General features: G+C 37.3%; 1 protein-coding gene across 1 annotated transcript; it reads left to right on the top strand.

Moving 5' to 3' along the window:
* The first annotated feature begins 4958 nt into the window (after positions 1-4958).
* On the top strand, positions 4959-23315 carry adad1.L (adenosine deaminase domain containing 1 L homeolog). Its single transcript, NM_001096430.1, is given in 11 exon segments — positions 4959-5345; positions 7806-7994; positions 10111-10263; positions 10887-10988; positions 12260-12385; positions 13773-13899; positions 15617-15787; positions 17684-17913; positions 19956-20193; positions 21902-22034; positions 22631-23315. Coding segments are annotated over 11 exon segments (1761 nt in total). The 5' UTR covers positions 4959-5167; the 3' UTR covers positions 22745-23315.
* The last annotated feature ends 287 nt before the right edge of the window (positions 23316-23602 follow it).

The raw sequence follows: 23602 nt of genomic DNA, 5'->3' as shown, positions 1-23602 counted from the left end.
AGATTAATTTGGCCATTTAAAAATCTCTATTTGATAGACAAGGTTGTCTCTTCCCTGTACTGGTAGATAGTTATTAGTTACACTTTTTTAAAGAATTAAAAGGCATAATATTTGCTCCATAACAACTGCAAATAAACTGTCCTGCACACAGTCCTGTTATGTCTTCTCTGCATTAACTGCATTGCAGAAAAAAACAGTGGTCCCTGTATAGGCAATTTTCTGGGATGAAGGCTTTAACATGAGAAATAGACCTAGACCTTCCCTGTGACAGGGTTCAGGGGCTTCATCACTGAGCCTCTTTTGTAGTGTTACAGGGATTTCAATGGTGTACTTTTTCAGCATACACTTGTAATGCATCCAAGTTGTATTTGAGGCATCCACCAGGGGAGTACACCTTATGTTTGCATATGTCACCAGCTGTATATAAGTGACAGAATGGTGACACACGTGCATGGTGGAAGGGGACCCTTTGTACATCACTCAGAGAAGGTAGAATTTGACAGTAAAAAATAAAACACAAATAATGGACAACTGTGTAGTGTTCATGGTTATGATATACATGGGAGTGGGTAATGTACATGCATTGAAGTTTAACGCTCAGACTCCATACGCATACGAGTGGGACGCACAGGTCTGGGTCAATATCTTGCCCCCGTATGTGGGTTTGCTAGTAGGTGCAGGGCTGTGGAGTCAGTACATAAATCCTTCTACTCCTCATTTTATTTTACCTCTGACTCCTCTGTTTTTAAAGGAAAAGTAACACTGAAATTCTATCAAATGAATTAAAATATAATATACTGTTAGCATGAGCTGATAAAACTGGTGTGGTTTGCTTCAGAAAGACTACTATAGTTTATATAAACAAGCTGCTGTGTAGCCATGGGGTCAGCCATTTATCTTTTTTTAAGATGGAAAAAGGAGAAAAGGTGCAGGTGACATAGCACAAAGCTCAAACATATGAACCACATAATTCTAAAACAAATCAAAGTTAGACTTCATAAAACAAAAACACTTGGAAAATCTTAAATAACAAGAATGTTAATTGAATCTGGCACATAGCTGTATAATAGCTGTTAAATACAATCCAAAATGAACTAAAGCATTGTTCTTAAAAACAGAATTGCTTCATGCCATATCGTCCTTCACAGAAGCTCTGAAGGATTTGATTTAATCTGATTTGATTTATTTAAAGTTATTATTTTTGGCGACTGACTCCAGATACTCAAAATTCCTTTTTATTCCAGCTCAACAGCTTTGGCAACATCTCAGGAGCTATACACACCAATTACGATGTGGGTGCTTAACCCATTTATTCAGCCATTCTCACCATATCAACATTTCAGGGGGTTCTCCACCTCCCTTCATCAGAGGTTTGCTATATGATTTCACATGCAAGGGTAGGAGGATATCTGACCCTTAGCCTGTAGCATAAACAGAGCCTCTTCCCATATTCAGCAACCCTATACAGATCAATTTATCTCACAAGAAATGTCCTCTCCTTAGCTTCATAATTTTGTTCAACTTGCTGTTCAGACAAGGTGTCAATGTAGAGAGATGCTTTTTATACATAGGAGAATGCTGATGTAGGTATATGAGCGAGATCCCAACTTCTGTGCCATAAGTAGGTGTGATAACCCAATGCAGGGTGTAGCTAGGGCTGTCACCTTTTCTGGAAAAAAAATACCAGACCTTCTACATATTTTTCTTTTTCCCTATTTATAACATTGGGATCAACCATCGTTTTTACCGGCCAGGCAGGTAAAATACCAGCCAGGTGGCAACCCTTGGTGTGATAGGTGTAGAAGAATCCACACAGATGCCAGAGTGCAGCGCAGAACTCAGAGTTATTCCTGGTTGTTCTCTCCACACACCCTGCTCTCCTCTTCACCTCCCCTTCCTGTGTAATTACTCCACCCTGTGCTAGGCTGCTAATGCATATTACAATTTCATATTCTTACAGGAATGGATGGAACAACATCACAGTTGGTTACTGCAGGTGGAAGGGGGGGATAGACTTAGCAACCAACACATCTTTCCACACATCTCAAGCTCCCAGCTTTATATTAGGGCTCTTTGGGCCTATTTACAAGACCAGGCGCTATTTTGCCTCTTTATCTGTTCGTGTATGACACAACAATACGGTCCCACTGTGTGTGTATCAGCTCAGCAGCAGACACATTAGCACGTCCTACATTTCCATATTTTTATTTTCCTCTCCTTTTGGGTTGAGACACAGGCCTCGAGTTCATATGCATTGTACTTGATGCGTTTCTTAAAGATAACGTATTTATTACTATTCCCCAATTTACTTCAGCTGATCCCAACCAATATCAATTTGCCAGATTGGATTAGTATTGTACATTCTCTTGTTAAATTGGGAGGTTCTGTGTTTCAGTGGTAGAGTACATGTCAAGATCTGGCTTATGGTGCATGATGTGGTACAGTCTGCCATCAGTCGTGGGTTAAATTGCAAGGGTAGATACACACTGTACTCAGCACACTTTGGGGCAAATTCACTAAGATTCGTAGTTGCGCCAGGCGCCAACTTCGCCGCACTTCGCCAGGCGTCGTTTCGCCAGCGCTCCACAAATTCACTAAAATCCGAAGTTGCGCACAGGGGTAGCGTAAGGTTGCGAAGTTGCGCTAGCGTTGATTCGCTAAGCGAAGCGAAGTTACGCTATCGATGGTTAATTTGCATACAGCGCCAAATTCAAATTTCAATGGAGGAATACGTAGAATCACTTCAAATGCCTGGGAAACCTTCAAAACATCAAATAAATTTATTTTTTGGCCCTACACGTGTCCACTGCCATGAGTTAGGAAATGTAGGGGGGAAGGAGGGGAGCCCCAAAACATTTTTTGATCTTTTTCAGCCTATCGCCCATAATATAGAAAAAATGCCAGCGTTTTTTGGGACTTAGAAAAAATTTGACCTTTTTTTGAAGCAATCCCTATCTACTCTATTGCGCTTCGCCTGGTCTGAGGTGGCGAAGGAAGTCTAGCGTAAAAGGTAGCGTTCAGTACACTGCGCGCGTTAGTGAATTTGCGTAGTTACGTCCGTAGCGAAAATTCGCCAGGCGTATGGGTGCAAAGTAACACTAGTGAATTTACGCCAGCGTTTTTAGTGAGTTAACGAAGTAACGAAAATGCCCAACGCTAGCGAATTGACGCTAGCGTTAGGCGCTTCGGCGCTTAGTGAATTTGGGTCTATATGCTTTTGTTGCTCAATTCTTTACATTTGATGGCATATGAACATAATCAAGTTTTCCCAGTGTGTACAAACAGAAAATCATAGTAAGCAAAATAAGCAAACAAACAAGTACAGTTTATATTTATTTATTTATGCGGAGCATAGGGAAATTCAAATTTCACACATACAACAAACTGATACCATGCCAGTTGTCTTTAATGTACAGATTACCTTCAGAACTAAGTGATGCTCTCCAGAGTCTCATCTTTCAAAAATTAAACTTTCCAAGTAGAGATATTAGATATAAAGGTGTGAGATCTATTATCTAGAAAACCACTACCTAAAAAGCGCAGACACCTTTATTATCCTTTATTATTTGACAGATTTGCTTTTTCTCTGTAATAGACAGTATCTTGTATCTCAGTGCAGTGCTTCATGATGACTTCATGTATTACACAGTAGTAGTCTAAGATAGTTTGCAGTTGGTCTTTACTTTTTTGTCTGTGGTTTTTTTTTTAAATTTGAATTATTTATTTTCATTTTCAAACAGTGCACATTACAGGAAAGTGCGGTTGCTGGGCATTTCCCAGCCTGCAGGGGCGATAATACATTTCCAAATATACCATATATATTCCTGTGTCTTATGAAAAGATATAGTCATTAAGGTTAGAACAGCGACCAGCAACTGTAAGTCTGTGTCTTTTTAATAATCCTTTTAAGGGCTCTTACAGACGAGCGTTTTTACCTGCGCTCCCCTGCGTTCCGTTGCGTCTCAACCTGCATTCGGCGCCTACACGCGCCTGTGTGAGTACAGCCCCATTGGAAAAAATGCAATGCGTCTATTCCTGCGCTCCCCTGCGGCTGAGCGCAGAAAAACGGAACGCAGGTAAAAACGCTCGTCTGTAAGAGCCCTTAGTGCAGATCTCAAGTTAGGAATTTAAGATCTCCATTTTGTAGTTGTTTACTTGCCCTAGTAACCAGGCAGTGATATGAATTGCAGGCGACAAGATGAAAATGAGAACACCTGAATAGAAAGAATAAAACTAATGTCTGCTCTTAAATTAATCTGAGATTTGGACTTTGTTGAGGTCATTAACCAGATTTTGTTTCAGAAAACATTCATAGATATGTTCAAATGTATATTGGCTTGAAACACCGCTGTCTACACAGGCCCGGATTTGTGGAAAGGCCATCTAGGCCCGGGCCTAGGGCGGCAGGATTTTAGAGGGGCGGCATGCTGCCCAACCACACCCACATTGGTTCAAAAAGACTGGGAATGCACTGGAGATACAATCTTTTTTTTAATTTCCTATGCGCCAATGCCCATTGATGATGAAAATTTGCACGAATAAAGGGTAGGGGACAGGGGCAATGAACGGCAGTGGGCCTAGGGGCACCCACTACATAAATCCGGCCCTGTGTCTACATCATTTTTAATGATTGAGATTGAGCTGAACTGCCACTTTAAGGTCTGTCAAGGTTTGTTTTGTTGAGTTTTACATTATCTTCCTGTAAAACACATTTCAGCCAAGGGAGTCCCCAATACAAGCTGTAAAATAAGTCTGCTTTCAGTTTGTGAAAAAATTCAAGAGGTCAAACCATAATATTAGGAGATAGAAATAAAACACAGGGGTTTTCCACTATATTGGTTAGTGCTAGGCAAAGCAAGATGGTTCTTGCAGATACCAATACAGTAGATGGTATGTGCCTGGCGCAAGGCGCTAGGACCGCGCGGCCGGCCGGTCTCGAGGCGTCCGCCCACTAAATCCGCCGATGTCTGTGCCATTTTCAATAGCGATGCGCGTTATTAAGGGGAGCAGCAGGTGTTATCTCGCTAATTCCACGCTTAGCAAACCGTTCCGTCTCTTGAAATAGTCGCATAGCTTTCTACTGCTTTACATACAAATAATAGCACATGAGCAAAGAAGAGACGAAACACTTCGAAAGTTGAGTCGTATGTTTATTTTCCTCGGCAAAATGGCAAGTAACAGAAACTGGAGCCAGCACTCGAGCGTGCCAAGTTTTGCTCAGATGCTGAAGAAGAATTTACCTGATCCAGGTACAAGTCCTGCTGTGAATCAGACTTCAACTCTCTCCACGTGCTGCCTGTACAATCAACCCGCCTGTGGAACAGCGAGGGTCACTCGGATTACAGGTCATTTTTTTTATTGGTTTGCCTTGTAGGAGTTAAACATGACTATCAAGCAAGTTGTCATTGAATTTGATATGTGGGAGGTTCTAGTGCTTTTCATATGGAACAAACCACTTCAGCTTTAGTCCCAATCTCCCTCCTGTCAAATATTTATCTCCTGGAACATTTTAGCATCTTCAACATTTCTCAAGCATTCCTCAAGAAACACGTTTAAGTTTATAAAAAAACCACATAGTACATGTGGAGACGCCCTACATTTGTTGTTTTCCCAATTGGGCTTAATGGTACCAGTTAAGCTGGCCATACACGGAGAGATCCGCTCGTTTGGCGATGTCACCTAACGAGCAGATCTCTCCCGATATGCCCACCATGCCTTGAGGTGGGCAATATCGGGCTGATCCGATCGTGGGCCCTAGGGCCCAACGATCGGATCCTAACGATTAACGAATGGTAACGGGCGGTCGGATCGCGGGATCACATCAACGAACAGATGCCGCCGCTATCTGACAGGATTTTTAGTCCCAAAGTCGTCCAGATCTCGATCGGGGAAGCCCCTCGCGGGGCCCAATACACGGGCCAATAAGCTGCCGACTCGGTCTGTCGGCAGCTTTTATCGGCCCGTGTATGGCAACCTTTAGAGTACTGCATGGGTAATGTGTCTTTGAGTTTCAAAACTTTTTTTTTATACAAATCCTTTTTTTAATTTTAAATATTGAGTCAAATGTTTTCAACGTCCTTGCTAGTTGTATTGCTGTTTAGTAAACAATACTATCTGTGGTAAACAATATCATTGGGATCCAACTAAACAAGTAAACAATATATCAATGAATTCATCCACCAGTCAATTGTATTCACATTAAACCAATTAATTCCTGTTCAATTCATCCAATGGTAGCAAATCATATTTATTTTTTAATTATAAATAAAATGAATTGTGTATAAAAAAATCTCCTATATTGACAAAAAGTGCCCAGTGCTTATATCTTTATCAAAGGAATAACCTTCTAAATCCATTAGTGTTAACTTGATGGCTATAAATTCATTCTTTATATAAAAATTGAATTTTCAATTGTCAATTAAATAATTTGGACCATCACTGGTTATTGTTCTTATATTAAATAAAGTGCTCTGTGCTCTTTCCCCCAAGACTAGAGAGATTAAGGGGCAGATTTACTAAGGGTCGAATTTCCTTTGAATATATAAAGCTGGAGAGGTCAGAATTTCAGGGACTGTGGTCTCAAAATCGACTAACTATTGTTGGATCTTATCTAAAAAAAACAGAAATGACTGTACTCTTAGGGAAGGAGGAGAATATGCGATGATGAATACAGGGCAAGGAGAAATTCTATCAAAATCCAGACCAAATTGTAAACTATATAAAATCAAGAACCGTTAAGGGAAAAAAAGCTCAAAGATTAAGTTTTCCGGTTGTGCCAACGCGCATTTCGGTAAAATGCTTTATCAAGGCATTGCCACTTTATTTAGTTCCATCTAATTGATCTTTAATCACTGGTACCCAACTATTTTTGGCACTTTATTATGATAGCTGGTAATTTAATCTCTATAGTTTTGGGGGGAAGAGCACTTTATTTAATATAAGAACAATAACCAGTGATGGTCCAAATTCTTTTGACTATTGAACATTCAATTTTTATATAAGAATGAATTCATAGCAATCAAGTTAACACTAATGGATTTAGAAGGTTGTTAATTTGATAAGATACAAGTACTGGGCACCTTTTGTCAATACAGGAGGGTTTTTATACACAATTCATTTTATTTATAATTAATGGTTAAAAAATACATATGATTTGCAACCACTGGATGAATTGAACAGGAATTAATTTGTTTAATGTGAATACATTGATTGGAAATATAATTGATTGGTGGATTAATTCATGGATATTGTTTACCACTGAGTATTATTGTTTATTAAACAGAAATAACAACTTTATATACAATTGGTGAATCTAGGGTAATCTTTTCTTCTCTAAGCGCCAACGAATCTGTGCTTACTGACATTGTCAGATCCGTATAGTACTCTCTTATCATTATTTATTTGTTTTGCTCAGTGATCCCCAACCAGTAGCTCGTGAGCAACATGTTACTCTCCAACCCCTTGGATGTTGCTCCCAGTGGCCTCAAAGCAGGAGCTGATTTTTGAATTCCAGGCTTGGAGGCAAGTTTTGGTTGTATAAAACCAAGTGTACTGCCAGAGTCTCAATGTAGGTTGACAATCCACATAGGGGCTACCAAATGGGCAATCACAGCACTTATTTGGCACCCAAGAAATTTTTTCATGCTTGTGTTGCTCCCAACTCCTTTTACTTCTGAATGTTGCTCACAGGTTCAAAAGGTTGGGGATCCCTGGTTTTGCTGCTAGATCAACATCCAAATTAGTTTGTTACTGCTATCAGCAAACAAATATACTTTTGGTTTATTTAAATTTTTACATTTCCACAGGTAACTTTCCAGAACCCTTTTTATCAAAAATGATTGTAGCTCCATCACTTTCCTCACTGACACCTAGAAAGGTAACAAAGGAATTCATGGTGAAATACAGACGTGGTGACCTCAATCCAATTTCTGCTTTATACCAGTTTGCACAGATGCAGCGAATGGAAATTGAACTGAAAGAGACTGTAACAACAGGTAAAAAGGCAGCTTACCAGATCTCTTTGCATAGGATATGCCTTAAAGTCTGAAGTAAAATTAGACAAGCATATATTTGTAATTTTCCAACTAAAGAAGGAGCTCATATTATTAGTGTTGTCAAATATGTGCTAGGCAGAATTTAGACCTTGATAGCACTAGGACAAAAGGTGCATTCTAGAAGCGCATAGTCCTCATGCTCCGCCCTTCTTAATGAAGGAAGGCAGACCATGGGGAACACGTTGCACTAGGATCCCCTGTTGTGGGGTTTGGTATGATATGTACAATTTTGATTTGGTATGGTATACACAATTTTGATGTTTCAAATCTAACTATATACCAATAAATATGTTTATATGCAACACCCTAATTTAATTGGTGGTTCATGCAAAGAACTCTCTCTTAAAGAAAAGCCAATTTAATGCCTTAGGGCAGGACTTCATGGACGTTTTCGGCGCAATCCGATGCGTTTCGACAAAATGCCTGCGACAAGTCGCATCCGACAGAAATAAGGTAAGAGATAGAAATGTCGGATGAAGTTGCAGTGTTGATCCGACACGACATGACTGTCGGATGCAGATGCTGTGTCTGCATCCGACAGTCGTGTCGAGTCAGATCAACACTGCAACTTCATCCGACATTTCTCTCAACCTATTTCTGTCACAGGCGTTTTGTCGCAGCATGTCCGATCGCGCCGAAAACGTCCATGTAGTCCAACCCTACAGTAATGTTGGTGATGGAAAGGTTGGACATGATTAATGTGGTCCTTATAAACATCCTACAGTATTAGTAGTTGAATCCATCTTTCAAATCTTGGTGATATAGTGGAAGCCGCTGGGCCAAACTTGTGTCAAAAAGCTTGTTCATTGTCTTCTCACCACATCTTTTGCCGTATAGCATTACACTCTTGGTGGTTTTGCATATACATATGTGACAGGGACTAACCTTTTTTAGCTATCTGTAGATATAACAAAAAAAGTAAAAACTTGGTTGCTATGTCTAGTATAGGTCAATCTAAAAACAACTGGACTTGCTGAGTAATCAATGAAGACGTTTCATTGATTACTCAGCAAGTCCAGTTGTTTTTAGATTGACCTATACTAGATATACTATGATCTGGATGAATGAAAATCTTCATAGTCATACTTGGTTGCTATGGTTTGCTGCCAAGGTGCAGATTTGCTCAGTATTGATAAAAGAGCCTGATATGTCTGACAATTTCTCTTCATAGTTCTGTAATGATCTAGAAATACGAGGCCATTTTACCATCTTACAGAACCAGATAATCATTATGGTGCAAACATCCATGATGTTCTTAGGCTAAGTTAGAAGCACACCATCCACACTGGTCAAAATTCAAGAGAGGTTGAATGACTTAAAGGGGTGGTTCACCTTTAAGGTAACTTTTAGTATGTTATAGAATGCCCAATTCTAAGCAACTTTTCAAGTGGTCTTCAGTATTTATTTTTTATAGGTTTATAATTGCTGACCCCATCTTAAAAACAAATGCTCTGTAAGGCTACATATTTATCGTTATTGCTACTTTTTATTACTCATCTTTCTATCCAGGCCTCTCCTACTCATATTCCAGTCTCTTATTCAAATCAATGCGTGGTTGCTAACATAATTTGGACCCTAACAACCAGATGGCTGAAATTGCAAACTGGAGAGCTGCTGAACAAATAGCTAAATAAGTCAAAAACCACAAATTATAAAAAATGAAAACCAATTGCAATTTGTTTAGAATATCCCTCTCTACATCATACTAAAAGTTATCTCAAAGGTGAACAACCCCTTTAAATATCACCAAACCTTTATGGGAAGTACTAGAGCACAGAGTACAAACTACATTTCCACCTCTTCCATCCCCAATAGTAGTAGAGCCTTTTCTTCTTCAAGAATCATTCAGTAACTACAACTATGCAGTTCAAAATGTGAACGGTACTTCAGAATATGTATGGCAGCATTCCAAGAAGAAAAGAATATGTTTTAAAGCATAGGGTGATTTAATAAATATATTGTAGGGTATTTCCATTATCTGCTAAACAGTAATGTATCTGTTCTTGTTTTTCTGGTGTTTATTGATCAAACAATGTTTTAACTTGTTTTGAATTAGGAAATGTTTTTGGTGCTTATTTTGCATTCTGTGCTGTTGTTGATGGACTTGAATACAAGACTGGAATGGGGCAAAATAAAAAGGAGGCAAAAGCAAATGCTGCAAAACTTGCACTTGATGAACTTCTTCTACATGAAGATCCTGCGTTAATAGGTAATGCAAACTGTTATAATTAAATTTTTTCTGCCATTCCTATAGACATCATGTTGAGCTTTTTTTTTGGTTATAGCAATCTTTCAGAACATTTTAGTTCCTTTTTCAAGCTGAATATAATGAAGCTGTGGTGTTCAATAAAAACTAGACACACCCGTCTTCTGAAACTCCTGAAAAATCATTTCCAGCTTTGATAAAACTGCCCCAATTGAAATATTAACACTGAACATGAACACTTACAGTATTTTCTGGGTTTATTGACCTTTCGAATGATTCTCTCTGCAGCATAGTCTATATCAGTCCATACTAAGTCAAAGCATATAGCTGCTGTGAATAGCTATTCCTGATTTGAGGCATCGGCAGCGCTTTATTGGCTTATGTTGCCCAAAGAGATTTAATAGTTCAGTGTGTCACATTCCTAATTATTTGTGTGGACTGTTCTGAGAAATAAATATGGATTAACTTAACATTTTGCGAATTTATAAAGGTAATCAGGTCCAATACTAGTCGTAAACTTTTACTGAAATGTTTTTGTCTAATTTCATGCACTTTTTATTTCAGACTCTATGTATTCTTTTGTAAAATCTGTACTTATGCAAGATGTTTTTGTAATTTAACTGTAGATTCAGAAAACCAAAGCCTAAACGTAATAGAAAATCCTCCTCCATTACCTATGAATCCTAGGGGAACAACTGAAACCTCTACCATTTCAAGAACACGCACTGGTAAGAAAATAGCCCAACACAATGAAGATTTGTTTGCTTTTCCTTAACCATTCTAGATGCTGTTTAATACAGGGCAACCCATCTTGAGGGATGTGGTCAAATATGGAACTTCTATGGCATGTTATGGGCTTAGTCTGCTTATGGGTTCCCATAGACTTTAGTGTTAGCAGTGTGTAGGCTCGACCGAAACATACAAGCTTACCCGTGGATGTGGTTGACAAAGAGTGGGTTGTGGGGCTTCCCCTCTGTTATTGCTGGCATGTCCCAACCCTTCGGTCCCATACCCCTTCCCAATCTGGCGATGCATTCGCCATTACCTGGCACATCTCAGGGCGGCCAGGGAACATTGTGCTTGACTGGTTGTGGAATGGGAAGGGGCAAGGTAGGGTTGGTGCAGGTTTTTAAATTGCAATTTAATGTCCCATTTATCACTATACCACATCATCATTTTGACATAATCTGGCACAAAAAAGCATGTTTTATATAAAATAACTGGCCCACTATTTGGATCTCTTTTTTTTTTTTTCCCCCCTTGTTTTAAAGTACATTGAAGTTTCACGGTTTTTGGACAGTGCTAGTTTGTGAGTGTTGCCTTGGTGATCCCATTTGCCAGTGTGAAGAGCCACTTTATAAACAAAACAAATAACTAAAAATGCACCAGCCCTGTTTTTTGGAGTTGTTACACCCCCCCCCTCTTGCCTTCTTTCCCATGAGGAATAACATCCACCTGTCACTGCAAACTGGAGGCAGATTTCAGCCAGAAAACTCTCATGTACACTTTCTGCTTAAAATCTACCATACGTGCTACCATAATCTACCATACAATCTACCATAGTGACAAGCAGCTGCCAGTCATGCCAGCAACTTCAGTGACATTAGCCTTAATAAATACATAAGAAAGGCAGTAAGTGTAACTGATCCTAGATTTGGTTTGGTATTTAGTTTAGCTGGAGAAGAAAATGGGCTAGCAAACTAGCAGGTGGTGGTCTTTTTTTTTTTTTTATATTTTTTTTTTTTGCTCTGCATCACTTCACAGCCTTGCTAGATTGCAAGAAAATGGGGCAGTTGCTTATTAATCACAGTTTTAAAAAAACATTTTTTTCCTTTTATACTTCATGTTTAAATTGATATATTATGATGTAAAAAACTTGTTTAGTATGCATTTTATGCTTAGTGCAGTGAACACTTTTAAAAAATATTTTATTTGTATTCTATGCAAAATGTTCAGCAGATTAAACATTATCATTTTTCCCTTGTGGTTTATTTTTCAGATAAGCGCACTTTCATTCATGAAAAGATTTCCTCCATAATTAAAGAAACCTTTACTAATTTAGTATCCAAATATCCGGAGTATGAAAGCTGCGGTAGCTCATTAGCTGCGTTTGTGATTGAAAAGGGTATACCATTTTTCTTTCAGTATTTTTTGTTTTACATAATACATGCATACAGTATTTACTAGTATCTGAAAGGTTTCTGTATGCTTTGTCTTAACTGATGCCACTATCCGTGGTGAAGTGATCAGGCTAGTTTTTAGAGGTACAGGTATGGGGCCTATTATTCAGAAAGCTCATGACCTCGAGTTTTCTGGAGTGGTCTTTCTGTAATTTGAATCTCCATACATTGTCTATTAAAATATTCTTTAAACATTAAACCCAATGGGATTGTTTTGCCTCCAATAAAGATTATTTATATCTTAGTTTGGATCAGATACAAGGTATTGTTTCAAATAAATTTTTTTTTATGAATTGTTTGATTGAAGTCTATGGAAGATTGCCTTTCCTCAATTCGGGGCTTTCTGAATAAAGGGTTTCCAGGTAATTGGTTCCATACATCTACAAACATGAAACGTCACAGATGGTGTCCCAGCTAGTCTCATTCTGTTCTTATGCACTGTAGATTAGCAAATAGAATGGCTGAAAGACCGCACAATGCAACCACAGGGAACACTAAAAAGTCTCTCAGTTGCTTATCAGCACCCAGAAAATTAACTTGCCTACCTCAGGCAGATGTGTTCTGGAAAACTGTATTAGGTTAATTTATCAACATAGTGCAAATGGAAACCTGGTCAATAACCCATAACAATGAATCTGTGCTAAGCTTTTTTTCAGCCAGCTGCAGCTAGAACAATGAAAGAAAATCAATTAGATCAGTTGCCATGTTTTAACTGCCCAGATGCAGATATGCTGGGTGTTATGAAATGAACCCAAACTCATGTAGAACCTGTTATAAGAAACATGTAGGGATTTAAATCTTATTGGACATTAGCAAGGGAACTCTTGCTGTACTAATAGAAGGTATAGCATGTAATCACAGTGGAGCTATGTAAAAGCTACAGTGCCAAAAAATTAATTTCCACAGAGTTCATAAACTGGCCAATGTGTTTTGTTCAAACAGATTTCTCCCTATCCTTGCAATGACATACAAAGTTCCCTATGGAAAAATCACACTCCCATGCAGGTCAAAACCACCCAAAAATATCTTTGTATGACTTCTTAATATCATTCCTATTACTTAATCAGGTGAAAATTTCCTGTTCAACTTTTTTTTTTTTTTTTGCAATTCAACTATTAGAGTGTTCTACATATAGGGATTTAAATAGGCATATGAATGTATTTGAATGTTTGGTTTGCCAAAATATTGATATCCCATGATGCTAAATCCCGGCTTAAAGGATGAATGTCCGGTGTGCCATTGCCATTTGCATCTATAGTTTTTATATATAAAAACAATATCGTTTTTATCTATATATCCTTTTTTTATGAGAAAATGTATTCCCTGTTCTAGGTGGCCAACACTGGGAAGTAGTTGCAATAGGTACAGGAGAGTTTAACTATGGACAGAGCTTACAGAGTGATGGAAGAGTTCTGCATGATTCACATGCAATGGTTGTCGCAAGACGCTCCTTACTTAGGTATGGAATGTTGGATAATAAACCAAGCATTTTCTAAATTATTCACATTGCTCGATAAAAACACATTTTATACTTTATTGTTGCCCTTGCATAAGAATCGGCTTTGTAGCTTTTGGCCGACAGCTTATGAATGGCTGCATTGTACATTCCACTATTCGGGGGTGCAATCCCTTCTCCACAGATTTACAGAGAAACATTTAGCATATTGTACTTGTCTGTATTTGACCTGCTTTATTTTAAGACCTGCAGAGTAGTGGAAATTAGAAAGATTACCCTGGATGAAAACTAGCAGTAGGTTGTTTGAACACCATCTGAGTTTTTTTGTTTCTTCCTATGACATTGATGGCTTGTTTGGAATGGAGTAGTCCACACTGCCACATAAGGCATTAAACTGATGATCTGATATGTTGGTCAGGGGCCAGGGTGTGTATGCATCTTTATCAGATGTCAAACTGAAAATTCAGAGATGCATTAGTTGCTTTTCTAGCCTCTTCACGTTTTAAGTGTTCATATGCCAAGCATTTGATGTTGTAATCCTCCATTATTCTGTCCATGAATTCCTTTTGAATGTTAGGTGCAGAATGTATTATCCAGACAAAATTGAAGGTGGGATCTTTTGTTCCCCCCTTCTAGGCCATTAACTTCCCCAGATGTACTGTGAATAATATGTTGTAAATAAATCCATCTTTACTGATGTGCAACTTTTCAGTTTTTCAGATTTTTGACAATTTGAATTTGCTGATGTGTCAAAAAATAGGATAGAAGAGTGGTATTTAAAATGAGGGCTTGACATTTTATACAGATCAAATTAGAGTTGAAGTGTTGAGTATACTTTTCACATATATGTTGATGTATGCTTAAATACATTGGCACAATGGTTAAATGAAATTGAAAGATGAACCAGCACTAAACAGCTTGAGGACAGACCATACAAAAACAAAATAACTTGATATAGTGTAGTATTCAGTGTTCTATTGCACACCTTTTATTTTATTCAAAATTAGGGGGAGTGCTCTTTCTCCTCCACCTTTGTGACACCTTCTAGGGTTTGAGATTGGATACTCACAAACGTTTAGTTTACTGTATGCCTTGTTATATTTTCTCTCCAATCTTCAGCAACCAGTAGTTTGCTTTTCACGGAACAGGCCCGAATGTCTTAACACAGTCCGTAGTTCTGGATTTCTTGCAGCAAAGCCATGATGTGGCGGAACTACGGACTATGTTAAAACATTTGGGGCTGAACTACTGATTTCCTATTTCCCAGATCATTAAGCAGACCTTTCTACTTAAGAACACCCCCTTCCCATGTTCTGCATACATAAGCAGCGCTATATAAATAAAAATATACATTCACTGTAATCTGGTACTGGAAGAGTTGGGTACTGTATGTCCATTAGGTTTCCCAGCTGTCGACATCTGTAGCATATTTTCAGAATACATTGATCAAGAGAATGGCTAAACGCACTGAAGCCTAAGAACGACAAAGCATGCTCTGGGTGTTGCCCACTTCACCCCACAAGGGATCAAGTTAGCCAGGTTTACAATTATGCCATAGAGCCACTGTTTGGACAAGTTGGTCAGGCAAATTTGTCATGGGAACATGCTGGAAAGGTATTGTTAAATTAGGGCTTTTGCTTACTTTTAGTACATAGTTCTTACATAATTTTTTTAATTAGATATATTGTTGCTTAATCAAAATGAATCTATTTTTTTTTAGATACTTTTATAGGCAGTTGCTGCTTTTATACAGTGGAAATAATGGAATGATGGACAAGTCAATATTTTGCACAGAACCTGCAACCAACCTCCTTGCTCTAAAACCAAATCTGAATATTTTCCTGTACATGAATCAGCTTCCAAAAGGAGCTGCTCAGACAAATCCACAACTGTAAGTGTTGAAATAGTATAGGGATTGCTCTGTAATGAAATTGCTTATACCTAATACAAAAACCTTAAATGAAGAAACATAATGCAAATTACCTACCCTTGTATACAGTTTTATGTGAATTATTTCATTGCAGCCCTCGTTTGGTTTTTGTTGTTCATCTTTCCCCGTTTCACTTTCCCCTAAAGGGTACCTACCATACTGCTATTTATGTTACTGAAAGGATCTGTTATAAAAAAAATAATGGTACTAAATTAATGGAATGCTGTCTCATAGTGCTGGGGTCCTGAGTTTGTTACTCGGCACTATCTGCAAGGACTTTGTGTTTTCTCTCTCTGCCTCTCTGGGTGCCATGGTTTTACTCTCACTCCAAAAACACACAGGCAGGTTATTCGGTTCCTTATAAAATGGACCATAATGTGTGTGAATCTGATAGCAGTTTGTAAGCTCCATTGGTGCATCGTTGACAAGCGATGCTTGCACACAAACACCTACATTTTAAGACCAAAAGGACCACTTAACATAAACTAACCTCAATGCATATTTAAAAATATGCAATCAACTTATACCCTTAAAGGAAAACTATACCCCCAAAATGAACACTTAAGCAACAGATAGTTTACATCATATTAAGTGGCATAATAAATAATCTTACCATACTGTTATATATATTTAACTAAATATAGTCCTTTTACATCTCTTGCCTTGAACCACCATTTCGTGATGGTCTGTGTGCTGCCTCAGTGATCACCTGACCAAAAATACTGCAGCTCGAACTGTAACCGGAAGAAGTGTGGAAGCAAAAGACAGGTCACATGAGCCAATTAACAGACAGAGTTCTAACATGTTTGGTATGTTTGTGGGCACAGTGAATCGTATGATCCCAGGGGGCTGACCTTATTTTTTTAAATGGAAATTTTCTATTTATTATTACCCAATGGCACATACTACTAGAAAAGTATATTATTATGAAAATGGGTTATTTCCACGAAGCAGGGTTTTTCATATGAGCTGTTTTATGCAATATCTTTTTATAGAGACCTACATTGTTTGGGGGGTATTGTTTTCCTTTAACTGGACTAAGGAAACTCCTTTATTCCTAAGTACCCACAGGTAATCATAGATCATAATTTAGCTGTAGCAAGGACCAACATGGTATTGCTCTGTATTAAAAAAGGGTATAAGGTACATAGGAGTAGAGTAGAATTCTAGAGTATGCCAGCGAGGCTTCATACCAGGTTTTTTTCCACCTTCCTCTGGATCAACTAGCAGTTGTACAAGTTTGACTTGGTCAAAAGGTTGAACTTAATAGATCTATGTAATTTTTTTTCAACTTAACCCACAATGGAACAAGATGAAAATACAGTAAAATTGCTGAAATAAAATACTGTAACGTGACCACCATTTACGCCGGACAATTATTAGTTTGTGTGTGCACTGGCACATTGTATATTGTGTATTTGTGTGAAATCAATGAAAAAGAAAAGCAAGAGGGCAAGAGTTTGTAATACAATGGTTTGTATTAGGGCTGGTGGTCAATGACCAACCACAAACATCATCACCAAATGTTTATCTCTGTGCCCCGCCATGTGGAATGGCTTCAGAATGTAGAATCTGTGGCAACCAAATCTTTTTATCCAAATAGTCTATGTGACTCTAAAAAGGTTAAATTGTATTCCTTCCCCCCCCCCCACACACACACACCATTTTTGATGCTTTCTTGGGTAATGATCTGTTATAACCAATGGAGAGCAGTGTTTGCTTTTATTAACTAGAGGCGGTTGCATTCAAAGAGGCCCTGTAACATCAGCCATGGATGAATCAGGGGAGATTTGTTGGATAAGATCGTGGAGCTCATATCTCACATGGTAAAAATAGTTCTGTTTTATTTCCTTTCAGATGTCTCAGTCCACATTCTCTCTCTGCTCACGAAGCCAATGACAAATTAAGTCTTCATGTTTCAGTAGAAGGCAAAAATATCCCAGCATCATATTATTCAGGTGAAATTGTCCATAATCTATACAGCATGTCTTCTACTGATAAACTCACACGTTGGGAAGTTTTGGGAGTCCAAGGAGCACTTTTGAGTATTTTCATACAGCCTGTGTACATCAACAGTATCATCATTGGTAGGTTATGTTTTAATATAGTACTGTTAAATACATACTGACCTCAAAACTCATTCATTGAGTAACTGCACATGCTAGGCAGGATTTGCTATCATTCCTCCCAAACTGATTTTTACATTTTTACATCTAAGCAACTTATAAATATATAGTGAATAAAGTACCCCCTCTTGTAAAATATAAGGATATTATAAGTTACCGAGGAGTTTCATGACCATATAAAAACACGAGGCCGAAGGCCGAGTGCTTTTATACAGGTCATGGAACTCCGAGGTAACTTCTAATATCCTCATATTTTGCAACTGGGGGTACTTTATTTATTATAATACACAAGTTTTAGGGAGTCATGTGACAGAAATGACATCAGAACTCACCGTTTATAACTGATGACATCAGAACTCACCGTTTATAAGGATATAATTTACAAGATATTCATGGCTTTTGTGTATTATATATATATATATATATATATATATATATATATATATATTATATATATATATATATATATATATATATATATATATATATATATATATATATATATATATATAATATATTATATATATATATATATATATATATATATATATATATATATATATATATATATATATATATATATATGCGGCTCCAGCGGTCGAGCCGAAACGTTGAATAAAAGGTTTTCTATTTTTGTATAAAGACCTGTTGGTGCGGTTTTTCTCTCTTGCCTATATATATATATATATATATATATATATATATATATTATATATTTATTTATTTCGGGCCAATTATGAGCAACTTTTCATTTGTTTTTTATATAGTTTTCCAATTATATGTTCTGACTTTTTCCAGTTATCAGATGTGGGATTACTACTTGCCCCATCTAAAAACAAATGCCATGTAAGCCTACAGATTTATTGTTTTTGCTACTTACTCATCTTTCTATTCAGGCCCTCTCCTATTCATATTCCAGTCTCTCATTTAAATCCATGTGTGGTTGCTAGGGTAATTTGGACCCTAGCAACCAGATTGTTGAAATTGCAAACTGGAGAGTTTGAAAAACCTCAAATAATAAAAAATGAAAACCAATTGCAAATTGTCTCAGAATATAACTCTCTACATCATACTAAAAGGTAACTCAGAGGTGTAAAACCCCCTTAAAGTTATTTGTAAATATAATTGGTATTCAGAGCAGTGTGTGGGTATGTTCTGTAAATAACCTTTAGCAACAATATAACCTGCATACATATTTATAGTTTATTGACATATTGTTTAGTAACATAATGTGAACTTGGGTTATATACTCTTTCATTCTTTGGTTAAATATAGTTATAGAATAAAATAGATGTGTGTGTGTGTGTGTGTATATACACTGCATCAATAGTGAGCCTTCCCTTTTACGATAGTATGTTTTGTGCATATCCAAAAATAATTGCTGTTCAGTGTGTATTTATGCGTTTGCGGGTCATAATCTTTTTGGAGGAGCTCCAAATTTGCCTCTAATGAGGATTAATTATCTTAGTTGGGATCAAGTAAAATGTGCTGGTTTTTTTTTTTTTTATTATTTGTTACAGCATAAAAGGAAATCATTTTCAAAATGTTTTAATTATTTAGTTAACATGTGAGCCTTCCCGAAATTTGGATCCTTTTGGATAATGGGTGTCCGAATAACGCTGTGACCTTGGTTTTTCCAGATAACGGATCTTTCTGTAATTTGGATCTACTCTAAAATCAAGTATACATTAAATAAACCCAATAGGCTCGTTTTGCTTCCAATAAGAATTAATTATATCTGTTTGGATCAAGTACAAGGTACTGTTTTATTATTACAGAGAAAAAGGGAATATTTTTTTTTTAAAATGTAGATTATTTGGCTAAAATGGAGTCTATTGTAATTCTGAGCTTTCTAGATAAAGGGTTTCCAGATAATGGATCCCATACCTGTATTGAAATCATAAAAGTATTTATGATTAACGTGTTGCAGTTATGATTAGCAACACATTTGATTTTTCTTGGTGTTTTTTTTACCAGTTTCGCTTTGATTTGTTTTTTTTCAGGCAATGCAGCTTGTTCAGATACTAGAGGATTAGAAATTGCTGTTAAACAGCGTATTGACGATGCACTTACTTCAAGACTCCCCATGTTTTATTTGGTGAACAGACCTTACATGAGCATTGTCAGTTCTACACATCTGACTAATAATGATACTGCAAATAAAACACTGAGTCTGAATTGGTCACAAGGAGATGCATGTGTGGAAGTTGTGGATGCTGTAATAGGAAGGACAGTTGAAGGGTGAGATTTTTGTCATTCACTCAGCAGTCGGAACTCTTAACATTTATAAATTTGCCCCAAACGGACATTTTTATTTATTTATTTATTTTTTTAATCACTAACCTATTCAACAAAAAAACACAACAGAATATTTTTTTTAGAGAGAGATTTTACAGAAACTTTAGTTTTTAACAGGCTAGCAATATATTGTTTTAAGTAGAACTAAACCCTAAAAATGAATATGGCTAAAAATGCCTTATTTTATATACTGAACTTAACGCACCAGCCTAAAGTTTCAGTTTCTCAATAGCAGCAATGATCCAGGACTTCAAACTTGTCACAGGGGGTCACCATCTTGGAAAGTGTCTGTGACACGATTATCTGTATTAATTACTAATCAGCCTTATATTGTGACATTTCTATTCTATATGTACTGTATATTGTGAGTGGGTCCCTAAGCTCAGTAAGTGACAGCAGCACAGAGCATGTTCAGTGAATCAGCAGAAAAGATGGGGAGCTACTGGGGCATCTTTGGAGGCACAGATGTCCCTCGCTAGGTTTCGGTTGCCTTGGGCTGGTACAGAAGCCCAACATTTCTAGTATACTTCTTTAGTTAAGCTTTAGTTCTCCTTTAAGTGTATACTAAACCCTTATTTGTTATGACTGACACTAAAGGGGTATACTTGTGAATTGAGTTGAACACTCAAAGTTCACAATTGCTAACTGCTTTAGTTGAAACTTGCTAAACAAATTCACCTTATAAAAGGTGCATCATGGATTAAAAGATTAAGCTTGTAGACTTGACATTTGCCAGTTAAATTTGCCTCTTGTCAAACTAGACTACATTATTTAAAAACAAAAATCTATCTACTACAAGAGGAAAATCTGATCAGCAGTTTTATCCTCTTCCGGCTTCTTCTTTCTTTCCCTGGGGAAACGCATGCAAAGTTGAACGAAATTTAGTTAAAGTTCTGCCTTTCGTTCTACTGTGCATGCGCAGCCGCACGAAGAAAGTGCAAGACGGAAGATGATCGATCCGTGGTGCTCACTGTTATATAACCCCGGGCCGGTGCAGTTTTCTGCTGATAGGAGCACCAGCCCCAGGTTTCAGGTAAGTCAATACAATCACTTGGGGGTTCCTAACATTTGGCACCCCCAAGTGCACCAAACCTTTCATTCTCCTTTAATCGGTTATACTTTTTCCAGAAAAAAAAGTGGTGCCTCTATTACACGCAGCAGTTTAATTCATCAGGAGTGAGATTGGTGTGTAATACTTGAGTTGTAACATAGTCAGGTGTTACAATCGATAAATAATTTCCTCCTCGTAGCTGCTGTTTATTTGTGCATAGTTGCTTTATCAGTGGTGGCAAATGTTGGTGGACCCAAGACTCTAAAGGCTGGGGACACTGGTTTATCACCCAGAAGGCAAGGAGGGTTTTAATTGTAATGCTTCGTATGGATAACAAATGGATGTAGATGAATAAACAATCTTTGACTGGATTTTTGCATAAGTAAAGAAAGGCCCCTCTCCTATCTTAAAATGTTCTGTTCATAAATAAGACTTACTAAGCATTAACACACAGGGCCATATTGTTTGGAACATTAAGGGAATGACCCCCAAGGAAGGAAAAAGGGGAGAAAAGGGAAAACCATTTAGTTGAGGCAGTCGTGGAATACCTGTAATAATGAACTGCTTAACTAAAAACTTTCATTTCTGCCCACTTTGCAGATCACCGTTCAAGAGCGGATCTTGTCTGGCAAGTCGTCTTTGTAAAGCAGCCATGTTATGCCGTTTCAATTTGGTTGTAAAAGAATCCAAAAGGGATGCTATACCATCTGTCCTGTCTTATCATGAGGCAAAGGTAAAAAAAAACAAACATATTTAGTACTGGATGGGAGGTTTAAAAGAACTGTTCAGTGTCAAAAAAGACTGCATAATAAAATGTTTTCAATATAGTTAGCCAAAATGTAATATATAGAGGCTGGAGTAAACAATCTAACATAATAGCCAGAACCCAACTTGCTGCTTTCCAGCTCTATAATCCTTTAGTGACTTGAAAGAGGGGCCACATCAGGCCTAACTCTAGTTATTCTGCTTTTCAATGTGAAGTGTTTCTTTGCTGTAATTATTAGGTCACTAGATCTGGACAGATCTCACAGGACAGGAACAGACAATGAATCCTGTCTCAATATGCAGCCCCTCTTACACCTTCAACACCTATCTTGCTCAGGGCTCCTGCTGCTGTTTGCACATTGCATGCAAATAAGGGGGAGTGGCAGCTTTGTGAGCAATAAGTATTTCCATTTTTTTTTACCTTGCCCACATGTCTAGTGTGTATGTGTAATATTTGAACAGCAATGATTTCGCAAAGCAGAAGGATGAAGCATAGTCTGTTTTAAATACACTTCATTTCTAAAAATTGATGAATAAAAAATTCAACGTCTTTTCTTTTCCAAGCGTTTGGCGGGACCCTACCAGGAAGCAAAGTGTTTGCTGAATTCTTATTTCAAGCAGCAGGGATTTGGATCCTGGATTGCGAAGCCACCCATTATTGGCGAATTTACAATGTAATAAAGTTCCCCAAAAAGGAGATTGCAGATACCTTTATTTGCATTATCATTTTTGAAAGTTTTTTGGGGGGAATACTTTTGAATATTGTTGGCTATCTTATATACATAAGTGTGTGGAAAAGGTACAGCTCAAAAAGAATTATAGATTCTTGCCCTTTTAAGTTTGTGTTAAGCAACACATCTTTGGCTTTAGAGGCAATTACTGTATCTTAATTTTTCCTTTGCCATAATAAGGATACAAATAACAGGTATTTAGGTTTGAATACAGCTACTAGTATACTGAAGCTGAAGTTCAGCTTTTTGTCAAGTTAATATGAAACAATCTTATGTTATTTCTTAATAAGTAATATCTAAATTCTTCATGTTATAAAAGCTTGCTTTTGTTTCATGTTTCCCAATAAAAATTGTCTGCCTTCTACCAGGTTGGTATAAAGTTCTATTAGTTCATTAAACCAATGAAAAGTTAAATGTTGCAACCAATACCACAATGTAAGGATAGAAAAAAAACCAAGAATTTGTTGCCTTTGTTTTTCATGATCTGTGATGCTTATAATAAATACTGTATAAACCTTTTTCTTCCAAATTATCTTGATGGCATTTTGTGTTTGTGAGTTTACATTACACTACAAGATATAAACGGTAACCTTTGAAAGGGGGTACTTTTGCCAAATGATGTGGGAGTCTAGGTAGGGTTTAATTTGCACTACAGATAATATGGATTGGAGTGATCCTTCTAAAAGAAATGACCAAATGATAAAACCAGCTCTAATTTGTTATAAAATGCATTTTAGATCCTGCTGGGATTTTGTCTTATGGGAGCACAGATGTGTTCTCTCTTATCCAGAATATTAAAAAAAAA

Source organism: Xenopus laevis, chromosome 1L (genome assembly GCF_017654675.1).
Source record: "Xenopus laevis strain J_2021 chromosome 1L, Xenopus_laevis_v10.1, whole genome shotgun sequence".
Taxonomy (NCBI): domain Eukaryota; kingdom Metazoa; phylum Chordata; class Amphibia; order Anura; family Pipidae; genus Xenopus; species Xenopus laevis.
This window is presented reverse-complemented; position numbering and strand designations above follow the sequence as displayed.